The sequence below is a fragment of the Rattus norvegicus genome, chromosome 16, assembly GCF_036323735.1.
Source record: "Rattus norvegicus strain BN/NHsdMcwi chromosome 16, GRCr8, whole genome shotgun sequence".
Classification (NCBI taxonomy): domain Eukaryota; kingdom Metazoa; phylum Chordata; class Mammalia; order Rodentia; family Muridae; genus Rattus; species Rattus norvegicus.
Window position 1 is genome coordinate 10,874,628 of NC_086034.1, and position 22,844 is coordinate 10,897,471.

Sequence of the window (22,844 nt, forward strand, 5' to 3'; positions counted from 1 at the left end):
ATGAAAGTTCCAAACTGCTGTTCTTCCTTAGAATAACAATATCTCCTTATTCCATGCTGGTTCTTTGTCATATCAGTTTATATGGTCTGAATAATCTGGATTTAAGCACAGAGGGTAGAACTGAAGGCTATTGATAAACTCAATGCCCATTTTCTTGCAGCAGGTTTACTAGCCAAGGCTTTTGCCTCTTAAGAGGTCTAGCCTCAGACCCTCAGATTGGACATATCTGTGATGTGGCATCCTTCTGAGGAAGGAATTAGAATTGAGGAGATTGAGGAAGTTCTAAGGGAAGGCTCTGCGTTGGTTCATCAAAACCCAACAAGAGAGGGCAGGAACGTTGTCATAAAGGAGTCCATTCAGAGCCAAGCTAAGGGATAACCACCAGTTGCCTGATTAACACATGAGTTGCAGCATTTGTGTGTTATCCACTTCAAGAATGTCCAGATGGATCCAGGAGAATTGTTGGAGACCACCTGCTTTCTAACCTGTAATCCAGGGAGAAAGGGAGAAAGCTCAGTACCTTATGCTTTTTCTGCACCCAGTTCTCCTGAGTTCCAGTCCAGCACTGGACCATGTTACTATTGGACCTGCAAACCCTACCACCTGTCCTTTTCTAGATTTATAGATTGGATCCTCTTCCTCAGGATCAGCTAAGCATCAGATTCACCAAAGAAGTCTGAGAAGTAAGGTTTGCAACCAATGTAGTCAGTGTTGTGCTTGCGAAACTTGGTGAGGGTATAGGAACAGCTAAGGTAAATGTGGCTTTAGGTTTTCTCCAGAACTTCAAGCACACATCCCATTCCTTGCTTTGCCCTCTGAAGTGGAGAACAGTGATAAGAGAGAAAGAGGTATCTTTCAGCTCTTCAAATTAAATGTGTGAAAAATGATGGCTTCTCTTTGGGATTCAGAATACAATGGCATTTCTGAAGTTTATGCATGCTGATTTTTAATAGATAGGACTTTCAGGGTGATTGCAGAGACCATCAACCTGCAAACAACTTTGTAGAGCAGATGGTAAGGCAGTCCATAGGGTGAGTGGAACAGTAATACCCAAACAGCCGATGAGTCTCAAGACAGTGCTCATGGATGTATGGGACCCATTAGTGGGAAGTTAGAGGCCCCTGAGCTAGCCTCTAACTTCTTCTGTAAGTCTGTGGAAATAAGTGTCAATATACTAGGAACAGAAGAAAGCAGATGTTGACTAGGAAGCTTGAGTCTCTATAGTGTTGTCAGATAGACTCAGGGCAATAATGCAGTTAGGAATACCGAATTGGGTCAAAGGAAAAGTGAAAATCCTCAAGGTGGAGAAGACAGAGGTGAGTCAGGAGAAGTGGTGTTGCTCCCCTCTATTACCAATAGCTGTGTTGTATGCTGAAGGACTTAGATATTCTTTATGTGGCTGCATTGGTTAAAGACCACAGCCAGCATGTGGTCTCCCTCCCATAGCAGTCATCACCATAAAAAATGCGAACTTCCCAGGGTCTATGTATTTCTTGCAAGAAATAATTTTTCCATCTTAGTTATATCAGAAGATTATGTATTCAGAGGACTGTTCTAACCTTCTGCAATATTGTCATGTGTTTCCATGGCATAGCCTCCCCAAGAACTGGTCACATCCCTCCTTCTAACAGGCAGGCATCTGCCTCTTAGGGGAATGTTTCAGTCTTTATTTCTAACTTTCTGTTATTATTAGTTCTAGAAGAGGTTCTGTAGCATATTGCAAGCCCATTGTGAGCTGTCTTTATCTTGACTGTGCCTCAGAAAAATGAAGTGGGGTGCTTCAGAGGGCAACACACTGTGCCATTTGAATAAGGGTCTGCATTGTATAAGTAGTAGATTCCAGGCTTATCTAGAATATCTGTGGTTTCCTTTCCCTTCATTTTAGGAGTCAAGCTATTTGCTTGCTTTGACAGAGGCTAGGATGTAGATGTAAGCGTATATGGTGTGTGTTATGTGTTGTAACAGTTTTGCAGACCACAGGATGCAGAGTGGGCAGTCAATAAACATTTAGCAACTTAATAGCCATTTATTTGAGCACCTACTGTGTAGCAGGCTCCACAACCATTGAATAAAGGAAAGCACCTGCAATTATATCTGTCTAGAAAATAGAAAAACTGGCCTCAGGAAATGGCTCTTATCACTCTGGTTCCTCATAAGTAGGAGTATAAATTGTTATAGTGCACATTAGGTTAGCCTTATTCTTGAAGGCATTTTGTACCCATGACTTGTTGCTTCTACATTAATACTATCATATTTTGTTGGTTTTTTTTTATTCTGTTTTCCTGTAAATTGTCATATATTCTTCCTGAAATAAGACATGCCATAAAAGATACATACAATTATGAGGAGAAAAGGTCAGAAAATTTAAGCAGCCCACCTGATGTTGCCCAGAAATGTTATGTATATTTCTTGCTATTCCACTTTAAGCTCCAGGCAGACCAAGCTACCAGCCCCACCCAGGTACACACACACACACACACACACACACACACACACACACACACACACTGTAGCTTATTTTTATATTGCTTTAGCTTAATGGTTGAACTCTTCTAAGCTTCCCCGGCTACTGCACCCTTCTTTTCACTCCTAGCTTAGCACCCTAAATCTATGCTCAGCTTAGTTATATTTCTAACCTCCTGACTGCTTCCCTAGACTCAGTAGGGAAATTAGCCAATAGGCACTACACTCTACTGACATGACTGGTGGCTTTTCTCCCTATGAATCCTGGCTAATCCTTTTCCTTTCCTGCATCTGCTAGCCTGCCTGCAGGAAAACTGGAAGTCCTGCCTATTCCGCCCAGCTCATTGGCCACTAGCAACTTTCTTGATTGATCAAGAACCATTTGGGAACTGGACCTTCAGTGTTCACATACAGATTCCCAATCTAGGCATCAGAACCATTCCCTAGACAGAGTGTGAAGAGATCAGGCCCTACAGACTGTCCCAGGTCTTAGTATCTCCCAGGCCAGAACTTGACCTTTGGATAATAGCAAGTTGTTACAGAAAGAGCATGGCCTCCCAGATCACTAATGGCCCAGAGCTGAAGAAAACCATTGATCCTTTCTAATTACAGCTTTGGGCAAATCAGGTAGATTCTGTGCTGAGGCCTTCAGGAAATAAAACAGATATATTAAGTGTTGCTCTGCATGCAGTTAGGCAGATGAAGCAGTATGAATGATTTGCCCCTACAGTGTTCTCTCAATAAGAGGTAGCTCTTGCAAAGAGTGACCTAAGAAGAAGTTGATGATTATGGCCATCTGACCATACAACTACTAACTAGCTTTTATGGATGCTGTTACTGTACTCATTGGATTATAACCTAATGGACACTAAAAATGAGTACCTTTATTCTCAGATATTGATGATGAGGGGGTTAGGGTTGAGAGGTTCAGAGTCTGGATTAAAACTAATCTCCATCAGTAAAGAATTGTATTTATAAATACAAAGCTCTGGAGTTCAGCTACTAGCCTCCTCCTGAGCCCTGTACATCTGCATATCAGCTTCTGTAACGTACACTAAGCTCACCCTTCTTTTCTTAGCCACCAGAGACTTAACAAAGGCCACATGCAGTTTTCCTGGCCTGAGTAATGCCATGCATGATAGTTAGAAGGACTCTGTAGCTGCTCAGTTCATCATGCCACACACAATTACAGAGAGGTGTGATTTTCAGGGACATTCCAAAAACAGCAACAAAATACACAAATGTACCTGTAAATCCTGTTGTGTTCTGGGCATGGTCACATTCTAAGCCTTTTGGGATTATCATTGCCCTGAATTATTTGCTGGATATTTTTATAGTTTCACCAGGGCCCTTTTAATCTTCAGTTTGTTTTCATTATTCAACAATACATTCACACATTCGTTGACAGAATAAATATCTGCTAACAAGTAGCTTTTGTTTTGATATCTACTAAGCTTGCACATGGAAAAACATGGAAAGTTGCTACTCTATTCAGTAAAATGGGAACCATGGATCTATGAGGCTAAGTGGAACTTGGCCCTCATCTAATAACACACAGATGAGGTCAAATCCTACTCTGTTCTTAGCCAGGTCCTTCCCTGATAGTAAGGGGCTACTACAGGATGGATCCATGATACAGACACATCCAGGGGTACTCTCAGGCTGATGCCCTTTTTGTTCTTAAGATGTAGACCCATATATGGTATGCAGGTCCAGACTCAGACCTGTAGATTTAGATCCATGGCAGAGACTACACAACTATCCAATTGAACTTCTGCTGTTCACTAACTGCACATACCCAGAACTCAAGGAAGTCACTGAATTATGAGCTAAATACATCTCCATGGACTAGACTCAAGGACTACTCTTCAAATAGAAAGGCTTCCCTACTTTGAATCTGGAAACTACCAGTTATATCTGGCTGGTTCATTGTGTAGAGCCCAAGAAGTCACAAAACACCACAGTGATACTAGCTGCCACCATGAGGAATTGTCCTACCATTATGCACCCAGACTCCCTCACTCACCTTGGGTAGAGATCGCACCTCAGACTACCCATTTCACTGTCTTCATCCTATGCCTCACTCTTCCTCACTCTCCTCTCTACTTCTCTGTTGTAGCTGCTTAATTACAATTATCCCTTTGCAACAGACAGAATATTGACACATATTCCTGTATCAGTTGATATCAACCTCAAAGTGACCATGGGAAGTATTTCACCTCTTCATGCCTTGATCTCCTTCTCTGTAAAATAACACAATGGAAATCAATCCCAGAGGGTTGGCATTAAGGATTCAGAAAGATCTTGTAAGAGTATAGCTACACGCTGCATCAGAGACAACTAGACGACCGCAAGACACTTCATGGTTCATCTTCCTTTAGTTTCACTGTGCCTTTGTCTCCTCATAAACTCCTCTTTAAGCATCCAGCTTAGAACCCCTGACATGTGTGGCTTCCTGGCACTTCTACTTCATTTCCTCCTGTTTGCCACAACTAATGTCATTACACTGTGGGCCTCATTGTTTTAGGGCTGGTGTTTGTATCTTTAGACAATAAGCTTAGCAGCATTGAGCATCGTTCAATGCAGACTCTTCTTAAACCAAATGGAATAAGAAAGGATAACAGGAATCCTACTAGGACAGACAAGACAGAAAAGTGGAATTTCTATTTTCCAAATTGGATGGGACAAAACATGTTTTAAGATTTTGGATTTTATGGGGCTTAAGTATAAACATGAAATTCATTTATGTTTCTTATGTATTATATACATATAGCCTTATGTAATCTTATATAATGTTTTAAATAAGTTTCTGCATAAACAAAGTTTATTTTATTGACATATAAGAGAATGGATGTGGAATTTTCCATTTGTGGTATTATATAGATCCTCAAAAAGTTTCAGATTTTGAAGTATTTTGGATTTCAGACCCTGGAGTTCAAGATGTGTGACTTTCAGATGTTAACCTTTGACTGATAGCAGTTTTATGACTGTGAAGATGCTAGGTGTGCATTCTGGGGTTTGCCTTACTCTTTTCTGTGTGTCCCAAGTTTATCCTGAGAACTCGTTCTACAATCCACATGAGGAGCCTAATAAGCTTCATCACTGAACCACTGGTTGAGGAGGGAGAGGAAAAACATGTCATTATATGTTCCCAGAAAAGCAGTCTGTGTGCAGGCAGTGTGTAGAGCACACTGTGGACTCTGAGACTTGCTATGATGATAGTAAGCACGGCAGGCCAGTGATGGGGCCAGATCGCTAAGCTGAGGAAGTCAATGGCTATGGCTCACCTGTGTTGTGTCTTGCAGGATCCTGGAGCTGCAAGACACAGGGGACCTGGATGTGCTCAAGCAGAAGTGGTGGCCACACACAGGCCGCTGCGACCTCACCAGCCATTCCAGTGCACAGACTGATGGTAAATCCCTTAAGCTGCACAGCTTCGCTGGGGTCTTCTGCATTTTGGCCATTGGCCTCCTTCTCGCCTGCCTCGTGGCTGCTCTAGAGTTATGGTGGAACAGCAACCGGTGCCACCAGGAGACCCCCAAAGAGGTTGGTATCTTCATAGCCTCGCCATGTCCGGTGGCAGGGTGTCTCCCTGGGCCATTTATTTGGTGGGTGGTTTTCTTCCAGATGGTATTTATCTGAGTCATTTTGTCTGGACACAGCAGCCTTGATATTGGGGGAATATGTCATACTTCATTTTGTTTTTAAATAAATAGAGAAAATGTAAGGGATGTTTACATGTTTGAACAAAGTGCCAAAGGACCGGCCAAGGGCACTAAAGTCCTGTATTTATCTATAGAGCAGGTACAGCATGGGCAGCACCAGAGAGCCCTTCCCCACCCTGCCCCGCTCATGTGCTTCCACCCTGACCTGGAGAGACCACCTGTAGGGTAAGAGAGGAGCCCGCATTCCTTCTTGGTTCTCTTTGGTGTCTCACACAGAGCAGTAGGCCCAGTGACCCCAGGAAGGCTTCCCTGAGTCCCTTGTCGCACTGCCTTTCCTCTCACCCTTGTTTTCACAAGGTGTAGCCTTGCCACCATGGGACATACTGATGCTCTGTCCAGGCTCTAGCTTCTGGGTACTTCTCTCACTTTGTGACACCAACCAGTGCTGATTCTGTCCCTTGACATGTGCATCCTATTGGGTTATTTGTTCTTCAAGGCCACTTTCTGATTTTGTTTTTGAAATGAACTCCTGTAAGGTAGTTCCCCTAAAGGAGGTGTCAAAAAGTGCCACTTTGTGCTGATCCTCCGCCAACAGAAACATACACATAGGCATCTATGAGAAAGCCTAGGCTCTTCGTCCATTTCTAGTCGCTGCTTGTTGCACACACCCTGGCTTCATCAACAATCAGACTTCAGCTTAGAAATTCTGCAGAGATCCTGGAGATAAATCTTAAATAGGAAGTCATAAAAGCAACGGCATTCTGTCTAAAGGCAGTCCTGATTCAGAATTTTGCCTGATATTCCTTGTTTTGTTTTTACTGGAGGCCAAGGTGACACACAGGTTCATTAATTGGCTTCAGAGCTGGGAGAGCAAGGAGAAAAGCAAAATAAACCAGGGAGGAAATACAAGCAGGCAGGAGAGGGCAGAGCGGGATGATCTCACTTAGCCTGGTCGGAGCTGAGAACTGCTACCATTGCACAGCGGCAGCAGCTCAGCCTGGCACCTGTTTCTGAGATTGGCCATGATTGGCTGACTGTTCTCTCATCCATCAATCCACAAGGGAGTCCCTGAGGAGGAAGGCAATGATGATCCCCTGCCCCTTGGACTCACCACTCACATTTCAGGCAGTAAGCTTGGTGCTTTTCCTGTGGATGGCTGGTACTGCTGAGTCAGCACCAAAGTGTCCTCCTGACATCATCTGTCTTCCCCTCAGGCCTTCCTAAATCTCCATGGAAGGAAAAGAAGGGAGGGAGGGAGGGAAGGAACGAACGAATGAACGAATGAAAGGAGGAAGGGAAGGAGGGAAGAAAGTCTGTCTTTACCCTAATGGCTCTCCTGTCAATCCTAAAGTATAGGAGGGAAAGATGGGAAGTTTAAGGAAAACTCACTGAAAAGAGCAGTTAATGACTCTATTCCAAATTGTATTTTGTTAAGTTTGGAAATGGTTACATTTTTTTAAAAAGTTCCAGAAAGGACCATGACCTCCTATTGAGCAGATAAGCAAAGACCCCAGTGTTTTCTGCAACTGTGGAATCCTATCAGTTCCCTGGACATCAAACACAGGACACCTTGCCAACAATCACGACCCTACATCTTTACTTACAAGAACATCTTCAGTCAGACAGGTTGGGTGGTCCCAGAGCTCCTCTGGATGGGTGCAGGGAAGACAGGACAGGCAAAGGAATCATTGATTCAGCCATTGCATTCCTGCCTGTGTGGTTTTGTTTGAGGTCATGGCTTTGTCCTCAGTCAGCCTCTTAATTGCCCCCTGTACAATTTCCCATATGTCAGGAGCAAAGGAGGATTGTTTGTTGTATAAGTCCGTTTCAGTGACATGGATCTGTGTCTCTTGGCTGATGTGAGCAGGGACATGGGATTGAGTTCATTGTGGTTTTTGAACTGGGAGGCCTTGTCTGCTTTCATTTTTATTCCTTTAGAGCCCCTAGTGTTGTGGTCATACAGAATTAGAGAGGGAGGGAAACAGAAAGAGAGAGATGGGGAGGAGAGAGAGAGAGTGAGAGAGAGAGAGAGAGAAGAAGGAGGAGGAGAAGGTGAGGAGGAAGAGGAAGAAGAAGGAGAAGGAGAAGGAGAAGGAGAAGAAGAAGAAGAAGAAGAAGAAGAAGAAGAAGAAGAAGAAGAAGAAGAAGAAGAAGAAGAAGAAGAAGAAGAGAGAAGAGAGAGAGGGTAGAGAGAGAGAGAAAAGAGAGACAGGAGAGAAAGAAGAGAGAAGGGGTGATAGAGACAGACAGACAGAGTCAGAGAGAGCAAGATAGATACAGAGACAAAATTGGAAGGTGCAAGCAAAAGGAGAAGACAGAAGATGAGTTGCTTGGGAAGAACACACTGTTTGCCTCTTTCTTGCCAGCACCTTTTCCTACTTTCTCACTTCTGCATAAATCTGCATCCTCTGATATAGGGGAATACACTTCCAGCTTGTGTTTCCACAGTGTGGGCCTCCTTGCCTGGCTGTCAGTCCAGGAGAATGCAGAAGACAAAGGGGCAGCACAGTAGCTGCTCTCCACCTTCCCCTCCTATTCAAATGGGCTACATGAGAACCTTTCCCCGGTTTCTATAGGTCCCCAACTTCCAGTTGAAGTTTATCCCACATTCCTCCTTTGCTTCCTTGCAATCTTGGACAGTCTTCTCCCTCCCAGGATACTTCTCACCTTTAGGGCAGCTGCAGCATAGCTCACCATCCTCCATCCTCTATATCGGGCTGTTCCTCCATAAGCAGTAACAGCCAAAGAGGGGCCCCATCCTATCCAGCACATAGTAGGGCCATGGTGTTAGGGTGAGCAATGAAGATTATTGGGGCTTGAGGATGTTAGTGTGGAGAGCTGAGAAATCGGTAGAAGTCATTGAGCTGGAGATGAGCTGGGAAAGTTGTATTATGGACAAGGTAAACAAAGGGTTAACAGGAAGTAAGGGCCTGAAGGAGAAGCCAGTAGAAGAGTCTGAAGGCAGAGGATGGGGTCTCCTTCCTGTGTCTCAATGCTAGGGTGAGGGGTTTGAGCCTGTCCTCTAGGAGCAGAGGATGAACCTGAAATGGCAATGGTTTAGAATTATATCTGTAAAACTGAGGTGAAATAATGAAGGTATTTAATTTAGATCCCCTTCACCTTGCTGCAGCCCATGTTTTATGGAGCAGCATTACAATTAGATGAGGCTATCTGGAAACTCTTGGAATGTTTCGTTTTGGGATGCCGGCTATATTTCTTTAGAGCTGAAAACCTGCCTTTGGGTGGAGCCCAAGTGTGTTTAATGGGTTGTGCTGCAATGTCTTCAGAGTTTAGACACCTTTTTGGGGGAAGAGTAGTAATGTGCAATCAACCTCTTAATATTCATGTGCATTTGAGCTCATATATTTTCGGAGGAATCAGACAATTATGTAGTTATCCAATGCAGGTGAGTGCACCAAGCTCTCGGGGATGCAGCTAAGAGCCACCCGCTAGATTTATGGGGGATGTGGAGTCGTTGCTCTGAGGATGAAATATTCATGAAATACAGATGAGAACTGCAGAAATGGGAGCTGACACGAGGAGTGAAGGATGACTCATCCATCACTGGGCTGCGAGTTGGAATTCTGGTTTCTCCCTGTCTTGCTGGCCCTGCACCATGTTTCCATAGCAGACGGGGGCTGATGGAGGGCAGAGAGGGACAGTGTAGCAGTAACCCCTTTCTTCTGACCTAGGGACCAGCATCTGGGTGGATGCCCTCCCTAGGGTGAATAAAGACTGGGAGGTTTCTCTTTAATTTCATACCCTGCTTTACCTCCACTCCTTTGCTATACAAATTGCACACTCTCTTCTTAACCCTTGTCAACAACATTTAAGGAAGGCTTCCTTATTACAACTCAGAAATGACAGAAAACAAGGCTGGCATATGCGTAATCATCTGCATTCCTGTACCCACTGCCTCCTATCGGCGGGCTTGTCACAGGGCAAGGACACTGGGCTTTCTCGAGATGTACAGAGTCATTAATTTCTACAGAACATCTTCCGGAACATTTTTAAAAATAAGGGATGAGACTCATTTTTTTTCCTTGGGTCAGATTCTAGAAAAGCATTCTTTAACCCTGGCTTATTTCTTCTGTTAAAAATTGATACTAGCTGTCAGACAGTTTAGTGCATTACAACAGTTAGTCCAGTGCCAGTAAGAAGGCATTGAACACCTGTACACGGTTGAGTATCTTAGAATCAGGTCCCTGATGAAGCCTTCTTTGCCTGTGACCATTGCCCGTCTCCTTTCCTATTGGTAACTTTTTACCTCTTCTGCTTCAAGGCCTGCAATACCTCCTTACTTCTGCATCTGAATTGCTTTGCCCACTCTCTGGAACCCAGGAGCTCTTGTTAGGGGCTGATGAATATAATTGAGGTATCGAACATTTTCTATATGCCAGGAACCAGAGATGAATGTTTTACTAAGAACATTAGCTCATCTGGTTGTAGGAGCTCAAATGTACTTATTGAGTGAACGAAACAGTCTGGCCTCCTATAAAGGAAATGTTATTAAATGTTAAATTGTTGTATAATCATTGCAGCTGGATCAATGGCTTTCAATTCTGGCTGCATTATTAGAGATGATTAATTCTGGAACTTCCATTGGGTCATAGTAAGAAGATCTAGAAAACTATAGTTTTCAGTCTCCGCGTTTGTTTCTGATAGCTTACCAAGGATTAAAACTGCCCATCCTTTTTCTATCAAGGTGTGCAAGAACCTTCCATGGTGAGGAAGGTGAGCCTGGTGTGGTAGGAAAGAACACCAGTGTTGGATCTAGGTGGACATGGGTACTGTTCTCAGTGCTGCACTCCATGGGTCACCTTGAGCATTATCTCACCACTGGGAGAGTCTCAGCTCTTTCCTTTGGGTCCTGCCATTCCCATCTGTTGGGTAAAGTGCTTTTTTCTTCCCTCTCATTTCCCTGCCAAGAAATACTTGTAGGGGAGGTGATTGGACACTGTCCCACAATGCTTTAATGAGTGACCAATCAGCCCCTGGGCTCATTTTCTTGTCTTGCAATTCAACCTCTTTGTTTTCATACAATCACAACACCCAGACCCAAACCCAATTGTTAGCACACTCAAAGAGGATGGTGTTGTTCCTGTCCATTGGGGTTCAATTACTACCTGGTGGGTCTCAATGGTACTTGGAGGATGCTTCCAACAATCATCCGGGTCAGTCAGGAAGTCCCTGAGCCCTAGTTTTGTTCCTGCTTACCTTAAGTAGGAACTGTTGGATTCCAAACAAAGTCAGTTCTAATGAGTCCCACATGTAACAAGCTGTTACACAGATGATAGTTTAGTTAATTACCGTTTTTCAATATACTGTATTATTTCCACAGTGGTGAACAGCGGCTTAATTACAGAACTTTATCTCTGCCTGAGAGAGGTCCTCTGGTAACCTCTGTTTCTGCATTTGCCATCACGCTTAACATGGTATGAGGAATTCAGAGCTGGAATCCAGGCAGTTTGTAGGTAAATGCAGTCAATGAATCCTAGGTCATATTCAGGGGTGTTTGACTAGGTCACTTACCTATGGTAGATTAATGAAGGCAGCCCTAAGTTCCCAGGTCTCTTTCCACGACTGTCATTACCTGGCTGAACACTGAAGCCTTGGAATAATGAGGATGTAAACTGATGTAGTTCACATAAAAAAGCCCATTATTTCATTTGCATAACATCATAGAATACATCATTTTGTCAGAAAGAAGGATTGTTATTCAAATCACTCTTGCCGCTTTCCTTGCTTACGCTGATGACTTCTTCCTTCCTTGGCCAGAGACATACAAGGTCTGAATGGACATGACCTTGTGTGTGCTAAATCTGTAGCCCCAGGTGATACCAGAGAATACATCTTCAAAGGCCCCAAACCTGGTGGTTTTGCACTTCTTGCCCCTTAATTCTGGCTTTTAGACTAAGCAGCAGGCATGGGCAGCTTAAGGAGTGAAGACTCTGAGGCAGGCTGCATTCATTTCCCAGGGAGGTCAGGATGCATTTAGAGTAGCTCCGCTCCTTTTTTCATAGAGTTAACCAACCAGTGCAGGAGACTTCTGATGAGGCCCTCTTCTCCTAGGGCTTAGCTAAGTCTTGGTGCTCCTGGGATAATGGAATTTGAATAGAAAGAGGTCCTACTGATTTGAGAAAGCTGGATTCTTGACAGCCGTTTGGCATGGGAAGCTCTGTCTGGAAAATGTGTTCAATTGGTGTGAACATGTTCTGTGCATCCTGACACGGAGAGGTTAAAGGCTAATAGATAACCACAATTGGGAGTTGATTTGCACTGCGCGGCTTCACACTCCTTGCAACTGATTCATCCATCCTTAATTTGTGGCAGGGAAAAAAAATACACTAGGTTAAGAAACTATTCAAGATCTTTCCATCAGATATACAGGAATAGCGAGCCAACACAAATCAGACTTGACGTTTTAGCTGTTGTTGCTGACTGTAGTGGTGGTCGTGGTGGCAGCAACAGTGGTGCACGCATGCGTGTGCACCTGCAGAACTTTTAAATTTTATGTAACCCTGTTTATCATATCATGGGCCTATTTCTTTAATGCTATTAGGGTTCAATCAGAAAAATAAAACATGCTCTCCGCCGTGTTCTCATTTTTATTTTGATTTTTTTTATTCTTTTTGATTTTTTTAATTTTTTTTTTTTTAGATTGAACTTGAAGGTTGAGTGGGTCTTGAGGTGAGGGAAGATCTCGGAGGAGTTGGGGAAGGGGAAAGATTATGATCAAAATATATTATGTGAAATTCTCAGCATATAAATAAAAGCAAAAAGGAGTATCCATTCCTTGGGTGAGTCTTTATCCTAAGTACTTTGATGGTGCATGACCTAACAGCCACATTAAAGGCTAAGTTATTACCTGTGTCCTACTTCTATCCCAGACCACCACTGCTTCCCATTTGGGCATTGGATGTCAGTGCTGAAGGCATTGAACTAAAAGGCCTCTCCCTCCCACCCCTGTTCATATTCTTTTCTCCACAGGACTTTGGTTGGAACACCCCACTAAGCTATATTTGTTCTCTGGCACTGAGTACAAAGTATTGTCTCTTTACAAGAGATTCTCAAATTCCTAAATCCCTAGGGCATTCTTATACAGGAAGCTATCCTTTCTCTCCAATGCCTGAAAGACAGCACACACCTCCTGATCAGCTGCCTGGGCCAGGACTTAGATGCTGCTTAGTAACTGGTCTGGACTTTCCCTATAGCTGCTCAGAATCCAGAGTAAACAGATCTGAAACCAAGACAACTTGCTTCCAGCCTGTTGCAAATTAGTCCATGGTGCAACTTAATTTACTGCCATTCCAAATGGGTCTCTTACAGTGCCAAAGAGAAAACAGAAAGGAGGAAAAGTTGCTTATGCAACTAAGCAGTTCTTTGAAGGGGACTCAGAAACATCACTCGATAGCATTCTTTCTATGGAAACCATAGGCTCTAATGAGGGTACCCGGCTCTTCTAGACTTCTAAAGTTGTGCTGGCTGCAAAGGAGAGAATATTGTTGCCTCAAACCCTGAAAGCCCCTGAAACTCTATCTCAATGTCTCTACCTTATAGCCTTCCTTATGCCTTTATACATTTTTTGGGGGTGAAGATGGTGGTGTAAATACCTTCACCAGCTGAGTTGTGGCACTGACTTTGGTTAGGGCAGACAAAGGGGTCATATCCCATAGCTAGAGCAGCAGAGGAGACCATTGCAACTGTGAAAGGCTGAAGGAATAAGTTTCCTGATGAGTAGGGCCAGGCTTTGTCCTGATGCCCAGGCCCTGAGGCCACAGAAGAGAACGGTGGGGATGGCAGAACTGCTGTGGGACGATACTCCAACCATTCTCTGTCTGAGTCCGTCTGCTCTGTGGGAAATGTTACCTGCCACCACCACACTATTATAAAAGGAAGATAGCTATTTCCACAAAACTCCCAAAACCAAATGAACTGTAGATTATTTAAGAAGTTACCAATAGTGATAGAGTCCAAGATACTAAAGCCTCAAATATTAAATATAAAATAATACTATAAAATTTTTATATGAAGAAAGAAAAAGGTTTTCTTTTATATAAGAAAAGAAAAAAAACTCCTCAAAAACAGCTAAGTCATACATTAAGGAGAAATTTTTACAGAGCTACCTCAACCACATTATAAAATAATTAAACAAATAACTTGAATTTGGTTTACTATATCTACAAATTATTCTTAATTTCTGTGGTTCAACTATGATGTTTCGCCTTTACCATCGTACAAAAGCAACATGCAATCAGCAGAAATTAATTCTTCAGAGTTTCAGTCTTTTCTTGGGCAAGTACTATGTGGTCCTATTTTCCGACAGGACTGAGAAGCAGCAGAGAGCCACCCTCCTAGACAGCTGCCAAGTACCAGCGGAGAGTACCAATCCTCCATGCCATTGTTGCTAAGTGAGGATGCCTGGTAGTCAAGGCATTTACATTGTTGACTCATGGTATTTTCAATTTACAGTGAGACTGTTAGGATTTAACATTGTAAGTTGAGGAGCATCTACAGCTCTTTCCAGTTGGAAGGAGCTGACAAAGGAATGCCAAGAATGGTCTGGAGCTAGGCAAAACAGAGGATAACACCTCCACCCATTTCCCTACCCTTTTCCTATGGCATTTGCTACTCAGAGGTATTCTTATTTTCGAAGTAGCTTCCAGGCACTGATGAGCTCAGTTATACCCCTGGGAGGCTGTAGATCGCTGGCATCATGGGTGTTTTTCAGTGTCTATTCAATTACTTCCAACGTCATTTCCATTTATGACACCAAGCCAATTTCCATAGTGTTTCCTCACTCTCTGACCAGTGTGCTCCCTGTTATTCAGTGTCTTCCTAGCCTGAAATGAGTACTTCATTGTCTTATGGAAATTGCCAGTTTTCTTGCCTTGGGAGATGATCTGGAAACCACAGAGCGTGTCTTAGCAGAAGCGAAGAACAGTGTGCCAGCTGTGAACTCATGGACATTTAGACAGTAATGATTTACTTTCCCACAAGGCAGGGGGCACTGGCACAAGGAGTAAATTACGGGGTACTTCAGTTCTTTGCCCACGTGAGAAATAGTGACTTGAGTCTTCCTAATATTGACTTTGTGGGTTGGCATCATGTAAAAGGAGGAGAGCATATGGCCTTTGTTCCAAGTGGCCTCCTAATGGGGAGGCCCTGTCCTTCATCCTCATAGGAGCTCAAAGCAATCAATCACTGGGGCAACCTCTGTTTGCATGGTCATTTCTTCTTCCTCTTGGAAGCATGTCAAGGCTTCTACATCTCTGGATATTTTTAAGATACCTACAACATAAACAGGGGTTCTATTCCTTGATCTGACATATGCTTTGAGCACCAGAAAACTGGCAAGATTGTATTTTAGAAATGAGCTTTGACACAGTATTTTTCTTGGAGTCTGAAATCAGAAAGGGCCAGCTGTAGCCACCATCTTGCCTGAAATATTGGTACCCACAGAGGCCCAAATAGTACTGCAGCTCCTACCCTTGTTTGAGAGATGGTATAGCACGTTTCCTAGACAGTTGTCCACTTCACTGGGGTGTGAAGGAGGACTAGAGAAGCAGATGACATCTTCCTTGAGCTCTCAAGCATAGTGATCACCTTAGTTCATTTGAACATTGATGATGCATCAGTTTACTTGAGAAAAATTACTATAGTCATTGTATTCTTTATTTGTACCCCTCAGCAGATAAACCAAAGGTTTTCTGTCATGTCTCCCACTGTGGTGAGTCAGCGTCAAGGGTGAGGCTACCCATTTGGGAAGCCATAAGTCCACTTGACACCTCCCTGTCCCTGCTCCTCCCCACTTAAGTTCCTATGTCCCACCAGATGGGAATATATTTCCCCTCTGGGATGAACTAAAAATTCTACACAGAAAAAAAGTAGGCTGCCAGGTAGGACAGAGTTGCTTTTCCATAGCTTTTGCACATAGCACCCAGAGGTTCTGGGAGCCTCTAATATTCATGGGGTTGGTGGCATGAAGCAATGACATTATTCTAAACCTGACCTTCGTGTAAGACAGGGGTGACAGTATCAAGCCTTGGAGGGATGTGAATTCAAACTGCAAATGCATGGAGCCCATTGGGGGATCCAGACCATTTCCTCTATTTTCCTGGCACTCTATTTATCTCCTCCTGTGTCTGACAGCTCTTCAAAGCATCTTGTTATGGGGTTGCCCCTGGGCATGTGCATTGGGGGTGGGGGAGGCTTCTGATGCCTGCTGTCTGGGTCATTGCTATATATAGATTAGTGTTCTAGCATATGGGTTCCCCAGATAGCCAAGGGTTGACCATCTGATTGAGGGAAGGTGGGAGCAATAGGGGAAACTCTGTATGGCAAGCTCAGTAGGCCTGGTACCTCCAGGTTTCCAAATTTTGAAGCCAGCTGACCTCAGCACACTCTTAGGATGTCCTTTGACCTTCCTGAACTTTCTCTCTCCAGGACAAAGAAGTGAATCTGGAACAGGTGCACCGGCGCATCAACAGCCTCATGGATGAAGACATTGCTCACAAGCAAATTTCCCCAGCATCCATTGAGCTTTCTGCCCTGGAGATGGGGGGCCTGGCTCCAAGCCAAGCTTTGGAGCCCACGAGGGAGTACCAGAACACCCAGCTCTCAGTCAGCACCTTTCTGCCTGAGCAGAGCAGCCATGGCACCAGCCGGACACTGTCGTCAGGGCCCAGCAGCAACCTGCCACTGCCGCTGAGCAGCTCAGCCACCATGCCCTCAATTCAGTGCAAACACAGGTCGCCCAATGGGGGACTGTTTCGACAGAGTCCGGTGAAGACCCCCATCCCTATGTCTTTCCAGCCCGTGCCTGGAGGCGTCCTTCCAGAGGCCCTGGACACCTCTCATGGCACCTCCATCTGACTGTGTCGCCTGCCCTCCTGCCCGCCCACCCACCCACCCGACCAGCAGAGCTTTTTAATACAAGAAAATGACAACACAGACCACACACACACACACACACACACACACACACACACACACACACACACACAGACTCTTTCATTTTTCTTGTACATACGTGTAAATAATGACAGAATGGAGTGGGGTAAAAGTGTATTTTGAATATTCCCAATTTTCGAAGTCAGTAAAAAAAAAAAAAACAAAACAAAAACTGTATGAATGACTTTGTAAATTTTGTTCTATATGAATAAAAAGGCAAATTACTTGTGATCATTCTGAAGTGCCAAAGGAGCCCCTGTTCCTGGGCTTTTCTGAGGGCAGGAAGAACCGTCAGAGAAGAAGCTCCTGGCTGCTGAGGAGACGGAAGAAGTGGAGGAGCCCCGAATGCTGCTTGCTGCTGTACACACAGCGTTCCCTCGTGTCCTTTTCTTACGAGTCCCTCATCCTCCTTCAGTGTCCTTGGGTAGATTCAGAATGTGTCTGAGTCTAGAGCCCATGTTGGGTGGGCCCATCTGTTCCCTGAGCTGTAGGGCAACCTGCCCTAGACACGGTCCTAGACAATCAGGCTCAAGATGGTAAGGTCACTGTGTGTCACAGTGTGTAGCATGCAAGTGTCCCCAGGGCCTCAGAAAAGATGCCCATATTGAGGTCACAATCTCTGAGGCTTTGATACCAATGTGTTTGAACAGCATATTGTTGGTCTTTTTTTTTTAACTCTTTTTCTACTCAAAAGAATCAACTAGTAGGAGACTGTAGAAAAGGAGGGCAGACCCCATCGAGTAAGAGGTACGACCTGGTTGGGACATCTTTGGTGAGAGGCTAAGGGATGGAGGGATGTGAATCCAGGTAAAGACTGTTTGCTTGGATTAGGATTCACAGCTCTGAGTGAGAGAAAAGAAGGGTTACAGACACAGAGAATAGGAGTATCATGGTCACAGGTAAAAGTTTCTATACAGAAGAGTTGGTGGAAGGGCAGAGGTGTCTCCAGATGACTGGCAGACTGGGGATAAACAAGAGGGACCACATAGAGAAGAAGCTTGACATTTTGGAGAAGCATAGCTGTATAATGTTTAAAACAAAGTACTCCTCTGCCCTAATGAAGCTATCTGGAGTCCTTAAAGCCTTTAGCTCTTTATGATATCAGCTAACCAGGACCAGATCTTGGCACAAGTCCCTTCTTCAGACTTTACTGCCTTTTCTCCACCAGGAGATTAAATGAACCAGCCCACAGCAGGGATCCTTCAAACTGGGGGCATCTGACAACCTTTGAGATGGTGAATTTGCTGGGAAGTCCTGTTTCATAAAACAAGGCTAACCTAGGGACCTTACCTCTCTATATTGCCTTTTGTGGGGTAAGTAAACTGTAGAACTGGGAATGATCCATCAAGAGGAACCCGAGCTGTGCCATTAAAAGTCCCTTCCTCCCCTGTTGAGGACCGAAGTGTCTCTAATCCCCTACATTGCTGGGATGTAGAACATGAACCCCATCCAGCTTCAAGGGTATGAGGCTCGATCGCCATCACAAATTGAGGTGTTGAGATCTTGGAGAAATATAAAGTCCTATCAATTGCTGATTCTATCTGGACTCATGTAGAGTTAAGTTGAAAGATATATACCCATGAGGGTGATAACTGGCCCAAGGTGAATTTACTTCCCCAAATCCATAATGATGTTAGTGAGGAGGAAGGAATGACTAAATTACACAGTCAGCTAAAAGCACCAGATGAAAAAAGTGTTTCTTGTTATGCTGTGTTTGCCATGATGCTAGTATTACTGGACTGGTCTGTTCCCATTTCTCCAGTCAGTGTATAGAGCTTGGAGGCAGGTATACATGGCAAAGCCGCTTGGAGGCAGGCATACATGGCAAAGCCATTACCCTTCTATCACCCTAAGGATGTGTAGGCTTTGCTTTCCTTTCATCAACATGTTGGGCAATTTGAACTGGAGGATTAATTTTTCATACATATAATATCCATTTTAAAATTCAAACTCTGGTCTCACTGCCTTATCTTGCACCTGTCTGTATCCCAAAGATGACCTGGTTTCTTTGGTATACCGTGGGTATGGATGTCTTTGGTTAGGAGAAAGAGACATCTCTGTGTGTGTGTGTGTGTGTGTGTGTGTGTGTGTGTGTGTATGTGTGTGTATGTGTGTGTGTGTGTGTGTAATGAGAGGTAGAGAGAAAGAAAGAAGAAAGAGAGAATCTTTAGGAAAAATATGTTTCTGGACATTTGTAACACCTCACAGTGTTTAGTCACCATATTTATGTCTTTTTCCCCCCTACCCTTGATTGAGGGAAATGATTGATATTCCAGCAAGTTCTCTAGGGGGAGACAACAATAGCCAAATTCTTCCCAACTCAGATATCTGTGTCAGCTCAGAATGTATCTTTTTCATGCTTTGCTCTGTGGATTTATAACTGTTTAGACTCTTCCATACATTTTAGGTATATTTTGTGCCTTCAGACACTGCAAATAATAATCAGCATTTGGATTAAAGTTGTTTAATAATAAAACGTGTCTGCTCCTAATGCTCTTATTCTCTGGGATGAGGTGTACTCTGTTTCTGGGTGTGCGACAGCCAGGTGTTAAATTCTGTGTGTGGCATGCACAGTTGTTCGGGAACTTTTCTCAGTTATTGATGGGGACAGACAATGCCCTCTTTATCCTGTGTATATCCGGTGTCCACTAATACCAATCAGTAGACAGTAAGAGAACAGACTGGGCAGCAATTCCAGCTTTTGGTTAGTGAATCAGATTGAGTTCTTGGAAAGCTCTTGGGGAGAATTGGGCCATAACACACATTGCATTATGGGAGTCATCTCTCAGGCCATCTGGCTCCTTTGCTTTTCTCATCTCTGTGTTCCCTCTGGCCTCAGATCACCTTCCCATCTGCATGCCTCCTCTCATGGGATCCTTAGTTTGACTTCTCAGTGTATGTCCTTTGTAAGGTCTGTGTGTTCCTTTCTCTCAAGGACATGTCCAACACTTAGGTGTCTCCCTGACTTCACTCCTTCCTCACAACTTTCCTGATGTTTGCACGTCCTGGCCTTACCTACAATATTTCAGTGTTCCCTTTGATTTCTGGAACTTCATGAAGAAAAGAACATTGGATAAGTCAGGACAATCTGAGGAGGCTGGTTTTCATAATAAAGATCTCAGTTTCTGGAAACCCAAAGAAGAGTACTGGACCCTTATTCTTCCACCCTTGAAACAGATATAAGCTTTTCCCATGTGGGTCATGGTCCTCAGACAGGAGATGTGGGCAGAGGAGAGACCCTCCCACATTATCTACACAGACAAATTGGACCAGTCAGGGCCAGCTATAAGAATACTCTAGGGGCTGGAGATTTAGCTCAGTGGTAGAGCGCTTACCTAGGAAGCGCAAGGCCCTGGGTTCGGTCCCCAGCTCCGAAAAAAAAGAACCAAAAAAAAAAAAAAAAGAATACTCTAAAGTGCTCTGCTTTCTTAAGAGAAAAAAAATAAAGCCCCACTCCTAAATTCTATACCATACAAATCAGGTCAGGTGAAAACTAATTCTCTACTTTATCATGTCTTCAGATTCTGGAAAAGGAGAAATGACATAAAAAAAGGATGTCACACAGCCTTGACATAGTCCATATTTATTTTCTGTGGCTTCTGCTTCTTAATCTATTAACCTCTTACTTTAATAATACATAAGATACTGTACTAAATATTTCAGAATTATTAAATATTATAATTACATCTTAAATATGATTAAGTCTCCCACATAATAAGAAGTACGAAAAGCATCTAATGGTCAACTTGGCTCTCCTGTGCCTCTACCTTCATAGGTTACTTTTTTAGTACGTCTACATCTTTCAAATGTGAGTATTCACGAATGAACAGCCATGTCTTAAAGCCTTGTCTGGTACTCTTAGCTTTGGCAAGACAAGATTGGATAAAGGCTAAAAAAATGTTTAACCCACCTTTCCTGGATATGCATATAATAATCAAGGCAGCATTTCTTAATGCAGAACTTTTTAATTCTTAAAACCTTCTCTTATTTCATGCCATTATTGAATTTTAACAAATGAATTTATACTTGGTTCTTCTTCCCAGACAAAGAGATCCAGATAATAACTCTTTTCCTTGCCAATAATCTTAGTCATTGCTTTATTTTTCTCTCTCAGCAGTATTTTAGTCAGGAGATATCAGTTATGAAAAGACTGCATATAGCCCCCACTATAGTAGGCGAGCTTCTAAGCACTGCCTATGAAAGGAAAAGATAATCGTCATTGTTGACTGATAGCATCCAAGCCCCTCATTCTGAACCAGATACTGAGCTCCAGTGACAGCAGGAATCTTCTTTGCAGCAATAACAGTTCAAGCCTTGGAAAAATGAAATGGCAATGACCAGAATTAGAAAGGAAGATGATCAGACAGCTCTCCCTGGATACTTGGAGTAAGCAGTCCAGAGGTATTCAAAGAGCACTCAATGATGACAGGTTCTAGCATGGAGTTTCCAGGATAAGAAAATGTCAAGGCCCAAGGAAAAACCAAGTATTCACCAATATATTGAAATGTATTTACACTCAAAAATACACCCAGACATATTAACATATGTGCATACTCAGGTATGAAGACATATACCTATGCAGACACACTCACCCTATCTAGTATATATGTTGCATTTCAAAAGCAGAGTCATGGGCTTGAGTGCTGCAGGCACAGTTGCTATGCTCACCAGAGCTCGAAAACAGGGCTCATGGGAAGAAAGATGCTGCTTTAGGGTGTTTCTGCCCAGTGCACAGCTTCAATAAACCAAGTGGTTCCATGCAATCAACTGCTAAGATACAAGGCTTGTCTCTGGGAAAGTGGCTTCATTCCTGCTAGACATCTTGGTGCACACAGCCAACCCTCTTGTTACTGATTGCTTACTTGTTTTACTCTAAAATCCTGATTTATTTCTCAGGCCAGTGAGTTAGCTCAGAAAGGGAAAGTATTTGCTGCCAAATCCAACGACCTGATATCATCCCCAGGACAACTTAGTAGAAGGAAAGAACCAGCTCTCCCAAGCTGTCCTCTGACCTCCATACTTACACCATGGTGTACACACACAGACACACGTAGAGACAAATAAACACACACACACACACACACACACACACACAGTGTAATTTAAAAATTCAGTATATAAGAATCTCTGAAATGTGAAAAAAAAAGCCTAACCATTCTTCAGGACACCTCATTTCTATATGAAATCTACGGTCATATTCATGTCAGTAACCATTTTATTGGTGATGCATCAGTTTCCAGGGAGTCTATTGTAGCTTCTTTTCTGATCAGCTATCCAGGACAGATATTGTTAAAAGGAGGAAAACTTAAACTGAAAGGGGTGGTACTCAGTTGGTGAGTATACGTACTCTCCTGAAGATGATCCTGTTATCCACTGGCTCTAGGTTGATCTTCTCTGTCCCAAAGCATAGCATCATGGGCACCAAAGGCATTCTCAGCCTCTACACATACTTACTTGTCTTTGGTGGCTGACAGTATATAGGGGAAGGTGATGGCAATGACTAATTTTGAGCATCCACTTGACTATACTGAGCAGCACCTAGATTAATGCAGCAGACTTCCAAGTATGCTCATAAGCTCTTCCCTGAGGACATTAACTCAGGAAGAAGATATGCTCAGCATTTCAGTGGTCACTTTGCTAGATTGGGAGTCTATATTCAACATAGAGAGAAAAAGAGAAAAAAAACCCACTCAGTAGTCAGTCTGTTTCTATGTCCTTGACCACTTTTAAGTGATGCTGGTCCACTTCAGTACACTCTCCCAC

At 43.4% G+C, this 22,844-nt stretch overlaps 1 protein-coding gene across 5 annotated transcripts in view; it reads left to right on the top strand.

Moving 5' to 3' along the window:
- The window catches only part of Grid1 (glutamate ionotropic receptor delta type subunit 1), a 749,167-nt gene extending 729,610 nt beyond the window's left edge, over positions 1 to 19,557 (top strand). For 3 of the 5 annotated variants that reach the window (XM_063275757.1, XM_063275758.1, XM_063275759.1), the window contains 2 exons: positions 5,769 to 6,009; positions 16,575 to 19,557. In XM_063275757.1, the coding sequence (XP_063131827.1) occupies positions 5,769 to 6,009; positions 16,575 to 17,003 (670 nt within the window). In that variant the 3' untranslated portion in view covers positions 17,004 to 19,557. Of the gene's footprint in view, positions 1 to 5,768; positions 6,010 to 6,262; positions 6,354 to 16,574 lie in introns of all 5 variants that reach the window. The other 2 variants (XM_039094853.2, NM_024378.3) reach the window with 2 other exon arrangements.
- Positions 19,558 to 22,844: the final 3,287 nt, after the last annotated feature.